The sequence below is a fragment of the Haemaphysalis longicornis genome, unplaced genomic scaffold (genome assembly GCF_048455015.1).
Source record: "Haemaphysalis longicornis isolate Haplotype H1 unplaced genomic scaffold, Haemaphysalis longicornis Haplotype H1 scaffold_8, whole genome shotgun sequence".
Classification (NCBI taxonomy): domain Eukaryota; kingdom Metazoa; phylum Arthropoda; class Arachnida; order Ixodida; family Ixodidae; genus Haemaphysalis; species Haemaphysalis longicornis.
Genome location: NW_027526445.1, coordinates 112839715 through 112854196, shown reverse-complemented (window position 1 = coordinate 112854196; position 14482 = coordinate 112839715). Strand labels below are relative to the sequence as shown.

At 49.3% G+C, this 14482-nt stretch overlaps 1 protein-coding gene across 1 annotated transcript in view; it reads right to left on the bottom strand.

The window, feature by feature from the left end:
- Nucleotides 1-14482, bottom strand: part of LOC144149909 (sodium/calcium exchanger 1-like) — a gene marked incomplete in the record, with an annotated part of 528138 nt that overhangs the window by 119626 nt on the left and 394030 nt on the right. The window contains 3 exon segments of the mRNA XM_077681641.1: nt 1004-1252; nt 3254-3590; nt 6523-7730. Coding sequence (XP_077537767.1) covers nt 1004-1252; nt 3254-3590; nt 6523-7616 — 1680 coding nt within the window.

The window sequence follows — 14482 nt, the reverse complement described above, 5'->3', positions numbered from 1 at the left end:
TAAAGATGGCTGTGAATACTAGTGTAGCGTCAGAAATACAACGTGTAGCAATACATGGTAACGCGATTTGCCCTCCATTGCAATTTTTGTTGGAGACGGCAGTATCCACGAGTAAGCATTACAACGGTTTTCCGCTTGATTTCGCCAACTTTGCCTTAGAGCAAGAAATAACCACCCCACCCCCCTCCGAATCGCTCGGCCACTACGCGACCGCGTAGTTCTTAAAACCCAAACACACCTTGGTTAATTGAGAGCGGCAAATGAAGTGGCGGTGCCTCACAGCCAGTAATGGAAGCTATTCAAGCTACCCCACCTTCCCATTAAATGCGAACGCACTTGGGGGCAGTGAGTCTTTGCGTCCAGCCCGCACGACTAAGGAACGTCGTAACAGAGGAACAACTTTAAGGGACCCTGCAACACTTTCGATAAACGCTTTCACTCTTTCCTTCACGTCTAGAAGCATTGTCAAAGCTATACAGTTATCGCCAGCACGGAGTGGCACTGCGTGATTTGCTCGTCACAGCAGATACGTCTTCCGTTTCTGCTTTGCTTTTGTGGCTTTTTTTTAAGTGGCTATCGAATGTGTTTATTGCTGCAACAAAGAGGAAGCCAGCCAATAGCCGCTACACCGCTGTAATGACGTCATTCGAGCGCTAAAAGAACGCCAAGACTCGGGAAAGAGAGAAAAATCTTTCGAGCAAGTTTCTAAGTTGTCTGATCAGCATCGAGCAGTAATTCCTGGCTGAAGGACTTTGTGACCCCTAATCTAAGTACTGGATGCGCTTGGCGACAACGTTCTGACACATTTAGGATTTAGAGAGATGTTGCAAAAAGGGTTGCAGGGACCCCTTAACATAACGTCTGACTGAGGAAGGTCTCAACCGAGGAACAACTTAAGCCGCCATTCCTAGAACGTGGCATGCCACTCCTATTCGTTCTTCACCGCTCCCCCCTGCGCGGACATGCACCATTAACCAAGGCCGACTCCGCGAACGAGACGCACCTGGCTCTCGGGCATGCTAAAGACGCCGCTGTGGTCATCGTCCAGGATCATGACGGTGCAGACGGACGGCGTGTCCAGCTTCACTGGAGGCCTGGCCGCCGCTGCCAGCGTCGTGGCTCCCGGAGGTGGCTGCGGCTGTCCGGGAGAACCGTTCATTGTGGCCCCGCTGCCGCCGCTGCCCAGGTAGCGCGGGTTGGACAGGCGCACGTAGAAGTGCTCGTCCTCTTCGAACACGTCGTCGTCGATCACCTGCGGGCACGAGCACGAGAGAGGGTCGACTTCGGCAACTTACCTCCGGGACGGAAGGAATTCACGCGGGAGTGTCGATGGTTGCTAGCTACACTCTAAAATCATTTACACTCTTAAGGGTGTGAATCCCCGTCTAGAACTAACACCATTACTCCTTAACATAAAAAAATCAAAGAAAACACCATTTTAGGGTGTGTTTTCTATTATAACACCCTTGCACCCCAGAAAACATGTTACAATACACCGTTTTAAGGGACGTTTTTTTTTTGTTTCCTGCTAGGGTGTAAGGGTGTTACACTGTAAAGTAATTTACACACTGAAGGTTGTATAGGGCCAGCGATCTACGCCATTAAGGGGGTAAATAATTGTCTATAACTATAACCTAGCATTCTAACAGCAAAAAAAGGAAAACACCCTTCAGGGTATTTTGTCGTTTATAACATCCTTACACCCTAGCAAGAACACAAGAAAACACCCTTTTAAAGGGTGTTTTGATGTAATTACGCCGTTTCAAAGGGTGCTTTTTGTATTTTCGTATGGTGTACTGGTATTAGTTATAGACAAAAAAGTGTAAATCTATTTCCAGGGTAGTTACAGACAAAGAGGGTGTAAATCATTTTACAGTGTAACAACGATGTAGTCCAACGACATTTGAAGGTTTTTAGCTCATCGTATTTCACGGTCACTGACAAACGACACTTATGTATCCCGCCACACACAGCGTCTTGTATTTCTTTACTAACTCTTTTATTAGCCATTATGGTAATACCAAGATAATATTCCGGATAGCCGGAGTGTGTACTCATGTAAGTTCTGACTATGACAACAAAAGTGGAAATATGGGCAAGATGGTTACTCATTAAGGAATGCAACGTGCTGGCGAGCATTGAACAGGAGGACAAAGTGAAGGAGAGACAAAACGCACGCAACATCTATAGTTTGTTTCCTAACTTCTTCACTTCGTCCTGTATAAGCAAACATTATATTGTTAAGGGGCAGCAAGACACAGGTAACGACATAAGGGAAAAACCAGAGCAACCATCCAAACTGCCCCCCGCGCAGTTTTCCATTCAAGGATTTGATTAGCCCGATGTTATCAACACCTAATGAAGCCTTGCGAACATGCAGCTGATAAAAGCAGCATAGTCTCTCTTTGAATATTCCTCTAGACGTTCACACTTCCTCTTATTAACAACAAATTTTGGCTTTTATTCATTGAATCTATACGTGTCCGCTTGACGTGGCCCAAAAATTAGCGATTTTCAGTAACCAAATGTCAAAAGAAAACACTTAATTCACTTAAAAACACTTAAAACACTTAATTAGAAACAAAACACTTAACGTACGCCGGAAGCGGGTGATATGTCATAGTTGCTCTATAAGCGAGGTACACTGCTCTTCATACGGCTGGAGGAGAAGACATAACTATCCTTGAACGGGAGGGACACCACGACACCACTTTTCAAGAACAACAGCGAGTCTTTTTAATCCACCATCAACTTTTCCACCAATTCCTCTGAAGAGAAGAGGAATGTGGATATTGCTCTTCAATTTTTTTGCACTGACGTGAGGCAAAGGTAAGGACGATACATCGTGGCTTAAGCACGTGAGTACATATTCCACCTTGCGCGCAAGCGCGTAAGAGTAGATCCGACCAGCTTCGCAACTGAGATGCAAAGACTGGGGAAACATAGGCGCTTGTGTTCTTCACTGGCTTTAACTTTGCTTTTCTTACTCTGCATTTTTCTTGAAAAAAAATGATGCCGGTTTCACTTCGTAAAGGTCCCCTGTTCGATTCCTGGGACCTCCCGAACCACATTTTTTTTCTTGAGGCGCACGCCCGACACCTGCTCGTACGCTCCTTGCCTCCTCGCCACTTTCCCTCCCACTTCCTGACTTAGCATTTTCCCCATCTGTCCTTCACCGAGCAGAATTTTCTGTTAACGATCGGCACGGACAGAAGAAAGCTTGAACAGCCCCGACGTTAGAAGACAAACCGACCTTGATGATGATCTGCTTCTGCAGCTCTCCCGGCCGGAAGACGAGCGTGCCTTCGACGGGCACGTAGTCCGACTCGGCGTTGGCAGTGCCGTCCTCGGTGTTGTAGTCGACGCACACGGTGGTGCCCTGCACGTCGCCGCCCTCGCGGGCCACGGTGACGGCGAACTCGCCCACGTTCTCGAACACCGTGTAGTGGCCCGGGTCGAAGAACAGCCGCACGCACTCCTCGGCCGCCTTCTCCGAGTCGTCCTTGCCCTCGTCCTTGGCCGCCTCCCGCAGGTCGGCCTTGCGCCGGATCAGGTTGCCGGCGCCCATCAGCTTGCGGGTCGCCTGAATCCTGGACGAGACGGGAGAGAAAGAGAGAGAGAAATCACTTTATTTTCCAAGCAAGTTGGCTAGGAACGCGTGTTGGCTGCCGGCCGAAGGCTGGCAGCGACGGTGGCAGCTCGGTCAACCAGAAGTAGCTGCCCCCCCCCGGTTGCGAGCTGCCCAGCGAGTCCTCCCACTGCTCGACGCTGGAGATGGGGGGGGGGGGGGGGGGGGGGGGGGGGGTTAAGAGGGCAGGCCCACATGGCGTGGGTTAGAGTGTCCAGGGAGTAACAGAGGGGACAGCTGGGCGAAGGGAACTCACAGGGATAGATCTTGTGGAGGAGGAACCGACTGGCGAGGGAGTTTGTCTGAAGGAGTAGCCATAGGCGCTCCTGATCGTTGGTGAGGGGAGACGTGAAGGGAAGGTTTCGAAAAATAATTAAACGTTCGTTCTCATCAACGCATTTCGTTTGCGGCTGTTTAATTTCCTCTGACGCCAACTGGCAATGGTGTGTTTTATCCCCACGGCGCCAGCTCACAGCACGACCTTGTCTGTAGTGTTTACACGGCTACGGTTGCACGGGATTTCAGATGAGTTCTGAGAGATATAACGATGGAACAGCGCGAACGTTACGGGACAAAGAAGAGAAGACAACACGAGCGCAGTGTTGTCTCCTTCTCTTGGTCCCGTCAAGTTCACGCTGTCCATTTTTATGAATCTATACCAACTGCAGAGCCTTCGACCGTTTTAAGGTCTGTGATCCCGCAATTTACACCGGGGCAGCGACGGTTGAGGTAAAAGCGACGGTTTCTCCCGAACCAAACGTCCTAGTACTTAATTCTTACGCGTAGAGACGACAAAGGAGTCGCCATACCATCAGAGGTAGTGTATCCGGGAGCCATTTAACGGGAAACGTTCCTTCATTTCTACCTTCTAAGGGGCTGGATCTTAGTCACGTCACTTGCGTACAGTAACACGGCTGCAACTTTTCCAGAAACTGTACGGAACTTACTCTACAGGAACGGGTGTAGTGTGGAACGCAGCATGTATTTTTTTTTATTATTTACTCTCCCGCGGTGACAAAGCAGGCATCTACGGCTGCCGCGAGGAGGCCTTCTCGCCTCGAGCTCCCTCCCAGTTAAACTAAACTTTTCCAGGGGATAAGTTCGGTTATTTTGAAGTTACACAACGCCTGTCCAACAAAACGCGAAACTCCACACGCTTATATGTAGTGTATTCATTAATAAAAATTGGTCACGCATGCACGGAATGGCAAATAGGCAAAGGAACGTCCCTAGTTCGCAAAGACCGAGAAAGGGACTCCCTAGACATCGACACTAGATCGATCATGAGGAGTCGGGCATTTCATTCACCATTAATGGGGAAGTGCTTTAATGACTGAAGACCGCGCAGACCGTTTCGGGAGAGACGATTACTGAAAGAAAGCGCTAGCCCTGCTAAGTGCTCTCCAACTAAAACACTAGTTCGGTTGAGCACCAAGACGGCTTCGGCTATAAGAGCGCCAACACGCGAAACAAGGTCAAGCATCAGGAGCAGCGGAGGGTAATTCGCTAAAAATGTACCAAAGAAGGCGAAGCAAGGCCGCCGTTTTTCTCCATTAATGTTCGTACCTGCCGCTATCGCTCACAAAGCGCTGCACGACGCATAGAGGAGCGGCCTAAATATATTCCGGTGCCAACACGGGCGCCCCAACGCACGTGCCTCGCGAGAAAGTAATTCGCAACGCTTGTAGCAGTCGCCCACATAATCGATAAACATGCCTGACGGCCACGCGGCAGAGTGATCAATTTTCGGTGGCGCTTACCCGCGCACCGTTGGCTGCAATAGCCGACATCGGACCGTTCAAATGGGGATTTAACGGGACGAAGATGCGCCTGGCCAATGAGGCGCGCCGTAGTGGACGGCTAACTGATTAATTACGACCACCTGATGATCTTAATGTGTGCCCAAATTTCAGCGTTACCGTTTGAATCCAAGAGAAAACGATGCGAGACAACCAAGGACAAGCAAGGGTTTTGGCCTCTTATGAAGCGGTAGAGTACCCAGTGAGGACCTACGTTTTAGAGAGTAAAGGATACCCCCTCTCCCTTTGAACACGTGGCTGAGCATTAGCTCTCAAGGCTCAATAAAGTCATCAATAAAGCGTGATAAGTCAATCAATTACTTAATCAATTAACTATTTAATTAATTAATTAACCAATCAATCAATGCAAAAACAATTACATCTGCTCGCCTTCATTAAATTGACTTTCGTCGGTAGCGCCGTCATTCTGTAAAATGCCGCCGTGAGACAACACACGAGACAATACTGGACTAGCGCGTAAAATAATGAAAACTTGGGCTGTTTGGATACTATTCACCGTGAAAACGACAGCGCACAAGTTGGACAGGCCGATCACGTTAAGAAAAAAAGCGCTTGTTGTGTGCATCTTTTTTGTGCGCTGTTGTTTTATTATAGATTGCTGTGGTCGATGCGGCCGATGTCCGCTGTTTTTGAAAGGTGTCTTTTGTGGTTATTGTCGCATTGCCTGCCTAAAATTTTGCCTATCACAGCGACCCCCCCCCCCCCCCCCCCCTCCCTAAGAAATGATTAGCGCTGCGCTGAGCCTTACAGCTCGCGCTCAACTTCTCAATTTTAAGTGATACAGGTCTTTGAAAAAATTTCTGGAAGGTCTGCGCAACTTTTGAATAAGTCCCGCTACACTTCATTCGACAAAACTTTCGCACTTAAAAGCAAACTCAGGTAAAGTGCCTCTCTCCAATTGAATTCAAATCTGACACATGTCTTCAAAATGTCAATTATTCCTGTGTACTTGGTTTTGTAAGTCTTGCTAGTAAAACGTGTTTCTCGCGACCGATCTGAACTTGTCCTTTCTCCTCGACCGTGTCTCAACCACCCGCACCAGTACTAATCCGACTCGGGACTGCCTGCACGTACCTGTAGTAGGCCCTGCTCTTGGGGCAGCGGGCGATGATCTCATCCCTGGCCATGGTCTCCAGCTCGTCCATGCTTGCGTCCGGGTGCTTGTGCCTCAGCTCGCGCAGAATCTGCGTGTACTCCTTGCGGTGCTCTTCGAACTCCTTGGCATCCGAGCTCTGGTCGTCGCCGAAGAAGCGCACCGTCCCGGCTCCTCCCAGGATCCCGTCGGCCATGCGGTCCTTGTTGGGCGCCATCTCGACGTCCTCGCCTTCGCTGCCGACGATCATTCCGCGCTTGGTGACGCGGTACTTCTTCGAGAGGTACTTGTACAGCAGCAGCCGGCGGTCGGCGATGTACGCCGTGAGCACGGTGGCCGGGAAGAACATGAAGGTTATGACGCCCTCCCACACCTCAATCACGCCCCACGACGAGTAGGTGAGGATGATGTAAAGCCAGATGTAGGCGAACACGCTCCACGTCATGGTTACGAAGAATACGCGCAGATGCTTGATGCGGCGCACTTCCCCGGGCGGTATGGAGTAGACGCAGATGGCGATTATCACAAACATATTAAAGGCCGCGCTGCCCACGATGGTGCCGGGGCCGAGATCGCCGGCCTCGAAGTTTTGTGCGTAGATTTCGATCACGGAAAGGAGGATCTCAGGCGCGGAGGAACCCAGGGCCATCAAGGTCAGGTTGGACACGGTTTCGTTCCATACCCGCACGTTGATGGACTGGGTCTCGCCGTTCGGCTTCTTGATTATCACCTCTTTCTCCTTCGAGGTAATCACCTCGATGGCCGCCATGAAACGGTCAGCGATTATGGATATGCCGATGAACATGTAGGCCAGCGCCAGGAAGTACACCAAGCCGCGGGCCACGACGTCGCCCGTGCTTATGTTCTCCTGGGGCATCCACACCGGAAGGATGAGTCCGGGTCGACACACGTCCCTGCGTTCGTCCGACTTGTTTCCGCCGCCGTCAGTGACGTCGGCACTGGCGTGCGTCGCAGCGCCGACGGCACTCGAAACTAGGAGCAGGAACACTCCTCCGGCCAGGGTTGGGGCTGGCGGGACGAGCCGTAACTTCGGCGCCGCCGTAGGGGTCGCCATGCTGGAGCCACGAGCTGTCCGGATGACTCCTGGTGGTGGCAGGGAGGCAGGATGAAAGGGTCCCAGGCTAGGAAAGGCTTCCCAGGCTCCGGTTGCCTTTCACGGACATCCCAGCTGGGCAGGGAAAGAAAAAAGAAAAGACAGCGAGAGGTTAGTGCCGGATGGGTAAGCGTGGTGCAGCAATGCTTGCTTAGATTTTTCAACAAAAATGCACTGACGATTACGACACTCCCAATTGCAAAATGGGGGCGCAGCGCGAGCTTCTCGGTCACGGCGCAGAGTCTTCTCGGTCACGGCGCGTATCTGCTACGTCTCAGGAAGTGACCGCGTCATCAGCGAACGCACGGCGGTGCTCGCTACTCTGCTGTTAGCTCGCAGCGCGTCGCCGCCGCCGGCCAGTGTGCTGTTGCAAATAGGGTTTGAACTTCCCGCGCAAATTTAACGTGGTTGAGATTAGCGGCGAACGGTAAAGAGCCTGGTGAGAGTGTCAGGCGGAAGGCGGTCCTTGGCGGCGACGCATGGAGAAAGTGTGAGGAGGAGGCAGTGAGAGAGTTGATGCCACAGCCACGCGTGCCTCCCTCCTCCTCCCACTTCTCCAAACGCTCCTCCTTCGTTTTCTTTCTGCCTTCGCTGCTTCGTTTGCTAACTCGGTTACGCGAGCACAGATGCCACCACAGCAAAACCCGGCCGCCAAAGGGCTGCGCCCTAACAAACGATTAAAAATGGTTTAAAATTGCGACCAACACCAGAACATGCAGTTAGGTGGTGTATCATTTGGTAAGGAAGGAAGAAAAAAACATTATAGCCAAGAACAGGCTTGGCGGCCCCGTTGCAAGGCTTAAAGGTGACTTGCTTTTAAATTATGGGGACATCTCAGGAGGTAAGAATTAGTGTCCTCACTGGTTGGGGGGACTAAAGTGATTCCAGCTACATGTAACATGAAGTAGCAGGAACAAGTTGAGGGCAATGCGAGAGCTGTGCACGCTCTCATTCTTACAGGAGCATATTCATACAAACTAATGACCCGAAGAAAAAAAAAACGCTCCGGAAACGTCCCTTCGCCCTCCACGGGTTTGCAATTAGAAGCTTTACTAAGGACAGATGTCTCCCACTGGCAGCCAGTCGCCTTAGGGTGTTCGGGTTCGCCAAAGTACGTTTCGAACATCAAAAATACCGGCGTTACCACACAGACTCGCTTGATGAATAGCTACGGCCGCCCATGTCCTTTCACTCCAAAAACGTGCGAATATTTCGCTTTCACTACATTCGCGCCCTTATTACATCAACGTTTCTCGGCTGGTGCTGCAACCGTAATGAAAGGCCCAATCGGACTAATGGACCGTTACTGCGCTAATTCTTACGGCCAGTAGATCGTCCAGCAGCAGGACAGTGCAATTTGAGGAACAATTAGGCTTACTTATCTCGAACCACACCCGAATCCGCACGCCCACTCCACTTAGGCGCTCTACAGAGCAAAAAACCAAAGTGCTGAAAGCGAAAGTGCTCGATTCTCGGGCGCAATCCTCCCAAGGGCGACGATTCGGTTCGTTCTGTCCGGAGCCGCGCCTAATCCTGGCTTTAGCACTCGCAAGGCGCCGCTTGAGAGCAGCGTTTATGGGCTTGCCAACAGACGCTACTAAGCGCGCGCGTCAAGTCCATGCGTGAGCCCTTCGGGAAGACTTCGGGCGGAAACTTTGGGAGCGGCCACGTTGTCGCCGCTCGGAAGCTATAGGAAGCTAAGTTACGACTTACGCCGGCCGGAAATAGGCTTCGTCCGAGAGCACTCTGTTAGCGCCGAATAAACTCTTTGGACGGCCGTTTGATTATCTGGCTCACTCGGATTCGGTGACGGCGCACTGAACTGACCTTTTTCGAATTGCATGGCCCCCGAACGTGAACTGTGTCACTAAACGACGCTCTCGATCAGGAGTGGGACTTTTTCTTGTAGCCGTTAGGACGCAGAGAGTTTTTTAGGGTGGCGCAGGCAGACTGAGCTTCGATATTTAAACTTGCCTTTGTGACAATTTCTCTTTGAAAGCAAGCTGGATTTGCCATAATTTGTATTTATCTCTTAAACAGTCCTCTCAGGCTCGTCAGCAAAACGTTGGCCATACATTTACAGTTGTCGCAGTTTGCCGAGGCACCGGCCACTCTGTATACGCGAAGTGGAACTTCGACTGTTAGATCATCTTTGTGCGTTGATTACCACAATTTCTTCTGTGATTCCTAACCATTGGCGCGTTTACTTATTGAAGTGGAACGTTTTTGGTGTCATTGATGGCGGCGCCCTACCCGGAGCGCACTGCGGGAAAGCCAACTTTACACAATGGGAGGACATATGATGATGATGATGATGGTGACGATGATGAAGATGAAACAAAAAAACAACGCTTTCCGCGCTCGGAATAGAATCTGGGTTCCTCGCGTTATGAGGCCGACGTCTATCCTATTGCGCCATACCGACACTGTCTCGCGGCACTCGAACTTGTAAATAAATTTACTTCAAACAAGTGAATCGCAATCGCTGAGTTCCTTAATTTCCCGTATAGAAATCTTCGAATTTTAATTTAACCATGTTTCTCGTTAGATTGAAGGCTATTTATTTATTTATTTATTTATTTATTTATTTATTTATTTATTTATTTATTTATTTATTTATTATTTGGATGTAGGTTAACTTCGCACACCAAGAAACACTGAAGCGACAAGGGTACACCATACTAGTAGAAAAATGGTTTCCAAGGGGTACGGTCCTTATTAAAATCGCCGGTCTCCATTATAGCAATAACGGCTACAATGCAGACAACAAGGCGCCGCCAGCTTTTGCTATCTCTCGGTGCAAATTAATAACGACACCTGTCCTACTTGTACTGCGCTGACCCCGATTTTAAGTCATGATCAATGCGAACCGACAGATGAGGCCTTCATCGGGAAAAGTGATCGACCGAATGCGGAAACTGCCCTCTGCCACGAATAAATATTACGACGACATAAATACTAATGAGGCCGGATCGAAGTATGTTCGTAATTGGGAGGAAGCGATTGTTTCATATGAGTGGCACAAACAGTGTGCGTGCGCACGTGCGCGAGCGCTGACTGCAGCCATGGACAAAGAGAATAAGTAAGCGTATCCCCGGTTTTAAATGCTGACCGGCAGTTAAGGACAAACTACTGGCCTATAGCAACAATGTTAACGAGGACGGCACAAACAAAATGTTAATTTACCACGGAAAGTGAGCACGTGGTCAGCGCTATTAATTATACGTCCAATATCGATACGTTCGCTTATGGTTAGTAGCCATGGGAACACGAAAAGGGAGTTATAAGAATCAAAATATGTTAAAAAAACGTAAACTATTTATCGTTTTAAGTGATTCATAGGCAGCGATTTACATTTTTTGAGCACCCAGCTGCTTAAAAAGATTATGTCGTTAAGTAAAACGCTTGTTAAAAACAGCTCCTAAGATAAGAAAGGTCGACTATTGTTACTTCAGAAGTGATATTTCTCCCAAGAAATTTCTACCCACCGAGCATCGTATCTGTTCTCCTCGGTTTATTTATCTGATCTGATTCACTAACACGTCTCGGACCAAATTTAAAGCCGCGCATACACTTGCCTCGAGTACATCACTTCACCTTCGTGAGATTAGCGTGAAAGTATTACCTATTTTCAGTGAATTACCGAGCTGCACTTGCCTCGTCCTTGTCTGCTCAACCTATCACTGCACTCCGTTCGAAAGATATCCCAACCTCGCCTCACAAAAGGCACCAGCCGCCTTGGATGCAGTTTTCGTAGTTACAATATTACCACACTATTGGTCATAATCATGCTGCAGTACGGCTCACGAAGTCCTGATGTGGCGCTTCGTCCAGCCCTTTTTTCCTCCTAAAGTCCGCGGAAGTGCCTACAGCCACTTCTTTAAAGCGGAGACAAACTGAAACAAAACTTGTTGAAAACTCATTTGAACGCCTGCTTCGCCCTTCCTTGGTGCGTCCATACCATGCAGGGGGTGGTAAAAACATTTATAGGGTCTCATACAGAGAATACATGACAGGAGGGGTAGCCCCTTAAATGGACTCTAATGCTTCCGATAAATGCTTTCCCCCTTTCCTTCGGGTCTGGGAGCACTCTGAAAGCTATAGCTATCGCCAGCACAAAGCCGCACTGCGTGATTTGCGCGCCGCATCGGATCCGCCTTCCGTTTCTGCTTTGCTTTTCCGGTGATTGTTTTACAGTGGCTAAAGAATGTGTTCATTTCTGCACTAATGGGAATCCGGCCAATACCCGCTACACCGCTCTAATGACGTCATTCGAGTGCTCGAAGAGCGCCAATACAGAGAGAGAGAGAGAGAGAGAGAGAGAGAGAGAGAGAGAGAGAGAGAAACCTTTTGAGCAAGTTTCTAAGTTGTCCAGTGGGCATCCTCATCATCATCATCAAGAACAACAACATCCTATTTAGGTCCACTGCAGGATGAAGGCCTCTGCCATTGACAGACCAGCAATTTCTGACTGAGGTACTCTGTGACCCCCTATACTAAATGCTGGATGTATTTGTGGACTACAGTTTGAAAGCATTTAAGATTTAGAGAAAAGTGGAGAAAAGCATTGCACGGTCCCTTTGATAGCACGGCCCTTACAAATGCTACATGGGGATCCCTAGCGGAGAACACCCATTTGTGTCGGCCGCTGCCGTCGCCAATGGTATTGGCCGGTGTGTGAGTCGCAGATACGTGCTACTTTTGCGACCAGCAGGCGGCTGAAACTGTTCCTGTGTTTCCACGCATTAGTTGCTGTCACGAGCGTACTTCCATCCTTTCCTTTCGGCACAAAACTAATAACTGTCTTGTCCCTTCCACGCATCGTCAATATTCAGCAACTCCTTAATGCCCCCCCCTTTCAAACATGCCGCGCAAATTGACAACCACTTGCATCAAGCAAGAACGACAAACACTTACTCCAAACCCCCTAACCAAAGTGACCTAAGTTTTAACAATCCTTTGTAAGAACAGCCCCATAAAAGTCACGAATATTTCTTAAACCTCTCGGCGCAATCACTCACCTCACAACAACCCGACCTGTCATTGCTTTTACTAATTTTCTTCTCCTCACTTTTCTTGTGGTAAGCAGATAGCGCGCCCTCATTAATCACAATAGTTGCCGGCAGCTCCTGTTAAGACGATGGCCGTCGGCAATATCTCTTACTTCTCAGACCACCGGTGAGAAGCGATCAATTACGCGATGCCTCCAGTACAAAGGGCTGGAACAAAAGAGCCTTCCACACGCTTAAGCCTTGCTGCCTGCGAGGCCGATATATCTTTTCACGGTGCCTTACAAACCGCAGTAGCGCGGCTTTCCCTCTTTGAGGTAACGACACTTTGCGCTCATGCTCCCGGGCGTATTTCATACGTGCTATGTTTTTCTTTGTCCGCAGTCTGGCGTTGTCCAAAAACAATTTCCTTACAAAGGCTGCCTCAAAATCCTATTCACTTTGGAGTGACTATAGTTTAACGCAGAAGTAAGGAAGACGCTCACTGAAACAACGATTCAAAATATATTCAAGCGTGCAATAGAGGACATTGACCGTGTCGCGGTCTTACAATAGTTCTATCTTTATAAGCTTAGTTTCCTAGAAGCTAAACCCGCCGCGGTTGCTCAGTGGCTAAGGCGTTGCGCTGCTGAGCACGAGGTGGTGGGTTCGATTCCCGGCCGCGGCGGCCGCTTTTCTGGTGAAGGCGAAAAGCAAAAACGCCCGTGTGTACGAGATTTCGGCGCACGTTAAAGATCCCCAGGCGGTCAAAATTATTCCGGAGCCCTCCACTACGGCGCGCCTCATCGCCTGCATTGCGTCGGCGCGTTAAATCCTAAAGTCAATCAAACTTAGAAGCTTAGACGTAAGAAAGTTCAATGTTTAGGATTAAAAAAAACACAAAAGTCCGAAACGGATGAAAACGTGTTCGGAGAGCTCCTTTGCAGTCAACGTACTTTCTGAGCACAGCTACTTGCGGAGAATAACCCTGAGGACATCCAAGTACTCCTTATGAGTTGCGAATGCGGCAGAATTAATGCCTGACTAAACAACGCTGAGTAAGCTCTCCTTGCGGTTTGGCGCAGGAGGTAAAGGTGGCGATTGCGCCTCTGTGCGAGGTCGGTGGAGTTCGTGCTTGATATGGCCTGTTCGAGCCGCCGGGCACTGAACTCGCAGCCACACCTCCACTCTACATTTTCTATGGGGCTCCACGCTGCCGAAGCGTTGGTTAGCAGCGCGCTCCTTTTCTATATATTATCTATTGCTCGGGATATGGAAGGATTTTTTTTTGTTTTTTTTGCCGTAGCGTAGGAGCCGTTTTTCTGCTTTCGACGCGCCTTTTCACTCAATAAGACATTTAATTACTTCGTATTAATGAGTGAACAACTTACAGGGGCCACGAAGGCAAAATACAACAGTCTTCACATTTAACCTGGTAACTCACTGAGCTGCATTCCTGCCGCAAAAGGTTTTTTTTTTTTTTTTTCAAATTTCGCTTCCCATTACAGTAATACGGACATAAGTGACGTAATATCAGCCCGCGCTAAAACATAGCTGTCAGTGTGGGAACTCACGTTAGCATTAAGTGATAGCGTATTTTCGCGCGTAAAACCCACTCCAAAAATTCGGTAATTTCTGTGGCAAAAAAAAAACTCCCACCTCCCCTCGCGGGAACCCCTGTGTAGATGCGACGCATAGGCGGAGCGGCGAAGGGACCGCGTTTTATAGCGCGCATAACGTTGAGGAGACTGCGTAAGCCGGTCCCAGTCGATGGCGACGTTGGCGTACTTGTAAAGCGGCGTGGACTCTAGGTGTTTGAGCCAAGCGTGGACGTTGCTT